General features: G+C 41.9%; 1 protein-coding gene across 1 annotated transcript; it reads left to right on the top strand.

Annotated features, from left to right (window-relative positions):
• Positions 1-519: 519 nt before the first annotated feature.
• On the top strand, positions 520-1,760 carry LOC115264501 (uncharacterized). Its single transcript, XM_029868244.2, has 3 exons — positions 520-617; positions 691-1,021; positions 1,136-1,760. Exons 2-3 carry the CDS (start codon positions 925-927, stop codon positions 1,648-1,650), a joined length of 612 nt encoding a protein of 203 aa, XP_029724104.2. The 5' UTR covers positions 520-617; positions 691-924; the 3' UTR covers positions 1,651-1,760.
• Positions 1,761-8,866: the final 7,106 nt, after the last annotated feature.

Genomic DNA, 8,866 nt, shown 5'->3' with positions numbered 1-8,866 from the left:
GATCGTCAGACGATGTAATTGAGGGGGGATATTCGTCGGATACAGCACATTTCGAGTCCAGAGTGTTATTGACCCACGTGCGGCTAATTTTATGTCAATGGATGGTGGAGGTGTGTCAAAAATCCAGAGTAAAAATCATCGACACGTTTCGATCTCGCTTCGAGCTTGCCGCCAAAATGAATGAATTCGAGATAAAATTTATAGCACTTCGTTCGCATTATGCAGATCTATTTTGGCGCTTCTTGTGGGCAGGAGCAGGCAGCTGCTTCTTCGATGTGGGGATTTCTGCTTAGCTGACCCTACCGGTTGATCTTCCATCGAAGAAGTGAACTATTTCCATTCGATCGCCCACAAGCGGGTTCAGTCGATTTCGGGTCGTAGCCCAGTGTGGATTGCATTTTTTGACGACAGCGTGTTCTCATAATCAGCATGGGTCGGGATCGTTTGAATTCACTCCTGAAGGTTCGTAGGTTCAACCTTTATTTGCAGTCAAGAAGTTCTACTAATAAGGTGCATTTTAGAGACGGGAATTTGCGGCTTCTATCAAGAATCTTTCCCAACAGCACGAGTACTAAACGTTGCGCAATCAGCAGCAGATAATCCAGGACCTCGACCAGGTGGGTGTGGTTAGATCAGTCGTTCACAGTTCGACCCATAAACTTTTAATGTGATTTTTTTTCAATCATATAGTTCGCCAAAATCTCCCAATCGATCAGCGAATTACACAAGAATGTCTTGGAAATCGAAGAAGAGCTTGCGGGTCCTGGGTCAGTTCGGGCCAGTCGAAAGCTGGCCGATAATGCAAACCTGTGCTACAAAATTTTCGCCGCTGTAAAGGTACTTCAAGCGGATTTAGAAAGTCTGAACCAGCAGCGGAAGGATGAGGATGGCGACAATCTAGTTAGCCTGGTACGGAGCAATCAGATGGAATGTGTGAGAACGGCCTACTTTGAGGCGTTCTGGAAGTTTCGTTCGTTGGTGCAGAATTACGAAGGAATTGTTAAGAAGCGGAAACTTGAAGGTAGGTACGAAGCCAAGTAACCATGCTGATCAATCACAGCAAATTGATAGCTCAGCAGCACCTTAAACCTCCCTCCATCCAAGACATTAGACATCGCATTTTACCTCTCCGTAGCATCATCGCACCAATCCCTAGCCTCGCTATCCCAGTTCGACATCGTACGATCGAAACCGGTACCGTGCGAAAACTCCGAGGACGCTGACCAAGAATTTTTGCGACGCCACACCTTAAACGAAAAAGTTCATCTTCCCCTACATGCCACAGTCTTCGTCGAGGAGGAAGAGGAGGAGGAAATCGCGGCCGAAACCCTCAAGGCCGTCCAAGAACGCCATCAGGACCTACAAGCGATCGAGCGAAGCCTCATCGAAGTGCGGGATCAGTTTGTGCTGTTCTCGACCCTGGCGATGGAACACGGCAGCATGTTCAATCTGACGGAAACCAAAGTTCAGGAAACGACGCACCATGTGGCGACCGTGGCAGAGGATATGGGACAGGCCAACTATTACTACCGGAAGGTGGGCAGCAAGGATTGGTTCTGCTCGCACACGACGTGCTGTTTGTTGATGCTGTTGGCGGTGCTGGTGGCGATTGCCATTTGTTTGGCGATGAAAAAGTTCTTGCTATACTGAAATCTACTCCACTTGCAAAAATGGGGACGCTTAAAGTTCTGTTTTTTTGTTCATTTGATTTTATATGAAAGAATTTCCTTAAATTTGTATGGAGCGTAGACTTTGGCCAAACCCCCTCCCTCTCCCCCCAAAAAGTCTACGTGGTTTATGAACGGCCCCTTACATACAAGAATTGAAATGTCAATGCATTATCAAAAGATCCATATTGTAGCCATCCTGTGATTTCACAAACCGATGGAGAAATATCCCGTCTCTAAAATGAACCTTAGTAGTAGAACTTCATGACTGCCAATAAAGGTTGAACCTACGAACCTTCAGGAGTGAATTCAAGCGATCCCGACCCATGCTGATGAGAACACGCTGGCGTCAAAAAATGAAATCCACACTGAGCTGCGACCCGAAATCGACTGAACCCATTTGTGGGCGATCGAATGGATATTGTTCACTTCTTCGATAAAAGATCAGCTAAGCAGAAATCCCCACACTGAAGAAGCAGCTGCCTGCTCCTGCCCACAATAAGCGCCAAAATAGATCTGCATAATGCGAACGAAGTGTTATAAATTTTATCTCGAATTCATTCATTTTGGCGCGGCAAGCTCGAAGCGAGATCGAAGCGAATCGATGATTTTTACTCTGGAGTTTTGACACACCTCCACCATCCATTGAAATAAAATTAGCCGCACGTGGGTCAATAACATTCTGGACTCGAAATGTGCTGTAACCGACGGATATGCCCCCTCATTTACATCTTTTGACGATCTAGATCAGTATCGGTTGAAAGCGTCAACTAATGTAGGCGACTGATCGTTACAGCTCAAACAGCATGGCACATAAGCGGCACATAAATGAGAACTCCATCCATTCAGAGGCGAGCTGCTTACAGATAATGCATATGCTTTTGCCACCTCTGAAGCAGTTGTTGCTCTTTCCTTCTAAGCTTTCTTTTTCGTTCTGCGGCCGTACGTACGCCGGCGAGCAGGGGAACGTTACTTTTTTGATTTTTCGCGCTTTCATCTCGTATGCTCCTATTGTGTTCAAATGATCTTATTCGAACCGAGTTTCATTCTTTCTTGCCAACTGGATTTTACTTTCTAGGTTTAATCACCGCATGACTTTATGATAATTGAATTTTATTGGCTTTTCTCGATGAACTTAATACTACTCAAAGAAGGAGGGAGTAACGAAAGTAATGAAAGAAACGGTTGAAAGAATCGCAAGTGTGTGACGAGACGTTAGGCAAAGAGGTCGTCGTTGTGATTGTGTTGTTCAATTGGGTTGTTTAGTGAATTTTCTATAGCCTGATCGAAAGAGCTCATTTTTCTGAGTATAACTTGATTTTATTGGATTTCAATACCTTTGTTTTGATGGTTGAATTAACAAAACAGTTTTAATTTTCGTGGATAGAATGACAGTTCAATCGTTAAAATGACAGTTCGACCCGAATAAAAAAAATCCCCATACAAACTTTAAATGCATTTTGAAAATAGTTCCCGGACTCCAAAAATTATGGAATTTTGGATTTCGACTAATTTTTGGGCGGAGAATCTGATTATGAAATAATCTGGATACCCCTAAAGAACCCAATTATGGCCCTCTGTTAATTTTCAACTTCTATTCAATTTCTCTCGTCGCACACTTGCGATTCTATCCACCGTTTTTTTCATTACTTTCGTTACTCCCTCCTTCTTTGAGTAAACCGAGAAAAGCCAATAAAATTCAATTATCACCCGTATTCCTAGCCAAAAATACTCCTATGATTCCGTTTCCTCAAAATATCCGTGTTTTCTTCCTTCCTGAAAGTTAGCTGTTGGACTCCACGATGCGTTTATGCTGCTGCTGCTGCTGCTGCTGATGGTTGGATGCTGCTACTGGTTGGTTACTGCTGTTGTTGCTGCTGCTGTTCACGCAGAAAAATGAGGCTTGTCATATTTCTTTGTTCTTACGTAGAGTTTATCGATCAAAACAACCAATTCTCATCATTCCATATAACGTTAAAAACTTCATTTGTATCAACAAAATGAGGACCACAAACATGGCCCGGAAGCACTCACACATCTTTAAAATTCTTACCCCAACATCGCCACAACGAAGAAAGTGTAGCAAATCCATCACTCCAAGTTCCAAGTGCAGTTTTGGCCGTGATGGATAACGCGCAGGCACTCAAGACAACATCCACAAAAAGTTGGTCGGTTTCACCTTTTTGTTTTTTTTATTCGTTCTCGCTTCCATCCGCTCGACGAGTGTCTAAAAATAGATTTCCGAGCTGCCGCAGGAGCAGCCATCATCAACACAATCACATTCCGGCTTTGTTAGAGGCAAAAGTGCAGTCGTTTAAAACAATCCGGTATTTTATGTTGAAACTACCAAATCTGTGTTTGTTCTAACAATTTGTCAAAAATTTCGACAAATGAAAATATTTGTATTATCAAACCATGGAGCAGTTCAGTTTTAACTAGAAATCAGTTTGTCGCTATTGTTGAGGCGCCGCAGTGCCTCAAACGGGAAGCTCTAGGATTTCTGGCGGGATGGAGTCTCGCAAGACCTGGGGTACCAGAAATCCTCCGTTCATCCGGTTCGAAGGACCAAATGTTTGGGGCTCCGCAGTGCCTCAAACGGGGATTTTTCCTTCCGCAGAAAGAAAAACACACGGGAAGTACTTTTACACTAAGCACTTTATTTCCTTCTAACTTTGCGTTGTCGAAGCCACGCGAACGCTTGTACACTTCGATTACACTTCTCACTACTTGACCGTTTGCCGGGTCAGAAAAAAAACTATTTCCTTGTTCGGTGGTGGTGCTCTCCTTTTATAGCACTCCGGAAGGCATCCAGAATGCTCTACAATATTCCCGGATAAAACATTATAGAACCTTCCGTCGATCTGGCTGCACTGCTCGAACGAAGTAACTCACGGTCACTCACGAGCGGCCTGCACATGCTCTTCCAACTGGGTGCCACCGCGATGAGGCGCGCGCGCTCGCAGCTGTCATCATCAATCATCATCGTCGGTGGTGAGTGTTCCCGCACTGTAAAGTGTCTCGAGTATTATCCAGGCTCGTTACCGCACTGGGATCGTTGTCGCCGCCGTGTTTACTTTTGTGGGAGCTCGAGTGACGCTGTTCGATCTCGTAGGGGAAAGTGGGGCACATTTTCCACCGGAGCGTCCGATGGGCGCGAACAGCTATAGCAAACTGAAAGATTGTTTGATTTAAACTAGAATCGGGGCATGGCCAGCATTTTGTTATTGAAGACCACCTGCAGGTAATTTTCAAGATGCTTTCAATAATTCCGAATATAAAATTTTGCGTTTCTTCCAGCTCGCTTGAACATACCAGAGTATGGGATTCGGATGGGAAAATCGCGCATGATTAAGTCCCTGATGCTGTCGTGTGGTGCTTATCAGTCGTGGGAGGACCAGCAGGAAAAAATACCAGAAGACTCGCCAGAAAACTACTCACAGAGCTGCAGCAGCCTACAAGCGCTGGGAGGAAAGAAGAATCCAGCCTGGAATCCAGAACATTTGGAGCACAGTGTCCTCAAACAACCCCTCGTGTAAATACACCCCCACCGATCGGAAAGCGGTATGTCGAAACTGTGCAGCGGTACCTGGATCCGGAGTCTCAACCTAGTGACGAAACGGATTTGCCAGCTAAGTGAGCCTAGACCACTGCACTATGGGGCGGCTCCATACAAACAGGTGGCCAAAAATATTTTCGCGTCAATTTTATAATTCGTAGGGTTTATGCCTGAAAAATTTGAAAAACATGTTGAACAGGTTGTTTCAACACGACAGTTTCAAACGGCATGAAATTACAAGGGCATTGCATACTTTTAGGCGTTTAAGGATTTCTGTTTTTATTCACAAAATAGATTCCAATTCGTAAAAACACGTTTCGTTAAGAGATCCAAGACCAGATTCAGACTGCACTATGATTGATCTACCGATAAAAGTGGCGTGGACGACCAAATGTTTCTTCACAGGTATTTAATGGCCAATAGGGTGATTTTGTGTAGCAATATCTCAATCACCGCCGACACCATGATTGAAATTGCTGAATAGCAGCTAGTAGCAGCCAAATTTGATTTCAATGCCTCCCAGGGATCCTGAACAAAGACATAGAAGTAGTCACGAAGCGAAACTCAGCGAAACTTTTTTTGTATGAAAAGGTTTGAATGATAAAAATTTTATTTTTTTGATGTGGCATCATTTAATAGTTTAACAATCAACATTTCTACGTCTGATACGTCATTCGAAAGGTTTATATGCAAGCTTTCAGAAACTACTTTAAAAATTTGACATTTTTTATTTTAATATTTCATTAATTTTATCAATAATTGGCAATGGTCTCATTCTGCTGCCAATATCTCGATAAGTATAGGGATTAGCAAACTAATATTCTAGGGTTTACTGGTCCAAGTGGTCTACTTCCAACTACCGAACCTGAATCTCAAATTGAATGAAGTCAATTTTTGATTTTTGGCCACCTGAATCCCCTTAGTGCACTGGAGCGTTTATGGGGTATACGGAGGATGCAGCTGGTCGGACGCTTGGAGGACCCCGCACGAGGAGGATCGCCAACTCATCGAGTAAAGGTCTCTCAACGATGTCAACATCCGGAGTGGAATCCGTGAATCCGGCGAATCCAATCGGCAAACTCCTGCCGCAGTTATCGTATCGGTCGTTTGTCGTGGTGGTGGTGGTGCTCCGCAGTCATTGCAGCTTAATATTTTGCCATCGATTTTTTTTAACTTCATTTACGAAATTATGTAACATTTTTATATATATAGACTAGCTGTCCCGGCAAACTTTGTCTTGCCGTCTTGTGGTGGTTTGACAACTGTTGAGCTCAAAATAGCACCGCACTCTTAGATTGATTTCATTTCGGTCGTGTTGATTTTCTTCCCAGCTCATAGAAAATCAGTTCTTTTTCAATTTTGTTACTTTTCTAGTTGATTTTCGTAACTTTTTGTACATATAAACACAGCCACCACGAATACGAATCGAATCGTGCAAGGGTCATGCTGATCGGTTCGGCCGTTCGTGAGTTTTGTTGCCTCAAAGGGATTTCAAACTCATTTTTATATATATAGATAGATAGATTTACAATATCGGAAAACAAGCCACTTCAAAGCAGTAAAAAACTAAATCTGGGTTAAACTGAGCTAGATATTGTTCACTTAAATTTATATACGTTTAAGTGGAAGTTATACTAGGTCAGTTTGATCTGCATTTATACTAGGCCTAGGGTCAACCAGGCGAAACGTAAATAGCGTAGGATATATACTATTTAGTAATGATTTTTTTTTCTGAGTGTACAGTGTACATCGCTGTGGCATTTGACCATTTTTCAATTCGACATATGTCAAATAAGCGGGATACGAATTAAAAAGTGTCGTATTAAAACGTGTCGAACCAGCGGGGTAAGACAGGGTATTCGAGAGTAAAATAGATAGGGAATCGCGCTACTTGGGCGGTGGCTTCTATATTCGTCTGTTTTCCACTATAACTCAGTCAAATTTGACCCAATTGACACAACTTTTGGAATGTGATGAGATAGGTATAGTATCTACCCGTGTAAAAGATTTCAAGTCAATTGGTTCAAAATTGTCTGAGTTATAGTGGAAAACAGACGAATATAGAAGCCACCGCCCAAGTGGCGCGATACCCTATTGCTTGCTTTACTGAGACGTGGCTGGACGGTTCCATTTCCGATACAATGATAGAGGTCAACGGCTTCACTCTAATAAGAAATGACCGAAATCGACATGGTGGTGGAATTTCTGTTTATATTAGAAAAGGATTACCGTTTCGCTTGCTTTGCACATCGTCAAATGAAGGTGGGTTAACCGAATTTTTGATATTCGAGCTTTTTGTGGGAGGTGATCGAATGCTTATGGCCGTATACTATAATCCCCCGAATATCGATTGCTCAGATCTCCTACGTGAATTTTCTTTAAATTATGCTTCTACGTACTTTATTGGCGATTTCAATACAGATCCTCTTAATGAAACTCGTAAGTCAAAATGGTTCAGAGATACTATATCAAGTATGTCTTACAGCATTATCAATTCAGAACCAACTTTTTTTACAGTACAGGCTCTTCTGTGCTTGATCTTCTAATTACGGACTCGGCGGAAAAAGTTTTAAAATTTAGTCAAATATCGATGTCTGGAATTTCTTAACATGATCTTATATTTAACATGATCTTATATTTGCATCACGAAAATAAGGCAAACGGATATTGGCTTCGTAACTACAACAATTTTGATGCCGCTGCTTTACAGGAGGAATTTTATAGAATCAATTGGAATGAATATTTTAGTGTAGATGATCCTGATGTTATAACTAGCATACTGAATAACAACCTGTGCATGCTTCATGAATATTTTTTTCCATTGAAGTTCCGGCGCTTTCGAAAGAATCTGTGGTTCAACAGCAGTATAGAAAAGGCAATAATAGAACGGGATCTCACATACAGAAATTGTAAGCGCAATAAGACTGTCGAGAATAAAGCCAGTTATAAGCGGCTTAGGAACAAAGTCAATGCTGTTATATCAAAAGCAAAAGCAGAGTTTGACAAACAACGATTGAATGTAAACTTGCCATGCAAGCAACTTTGGCAGAATGTGAAAAATTTAGGATTAACAAATAGGAACATCAACTCATACAGTAAAAATTTCACTGCGGATTCAATAAATGAATTTTTTTCTTCAAATTTCTGTACTGAAGAAACCAATAGTGTCGAATATTTAGGAAACGAAAGTGGGTTTAAGTTCCGACCGGTACTTGATTATGAAATAGTCAACGTAGTATTCGAAATTAAGTCGAATGCCGTCGGAATGGACTGCATTCCCATAAGGTTCGTAAAAATCTTAATTCCTCTTCTGCTGCCCATGCTTAAACATTTGTTTAATGCTATAATAGCAACGAATTAATTTCCAAGTGAAAGGAAGCGTACTAAAGTGATTGCGATTAACAAAAAGACAAACATCTCATCAATTTCCAATTTGAGGCCTATAAGCCTGTTATCAAGAACATCAAAAGTATTTGAAAAGCTTATCAAAGACCAGATTTCGGAGTATGTTACCAGAGTGAACTTAATACATCCCTTCCAGTCTGGTTTTAGGAGACACCACAGCACTGAAACAGCTATGATGAGAGTCCATGATGATATTGCACGGACGGTTGACAAAAATGGCATAACAATTTTATGGATG

The sequence above is a fragment of the Aedes albopictus genome, chromosome 1, assembly GCF_035046485.1.
Source record: "Aedes albopictus strain Foshan chromosome 1, AalbF5, whole genome shotgun sequence".
NCBI lineage: Eukaryota > Metazoa > Arthropoda > Insecta > Diptera > Culicidae > Aedes > Aedes albopictus.
Note: the sequence above shows the minus strand (reverse complement) of the source record. Positions and strands in the feature narration are given on the sequence as shown.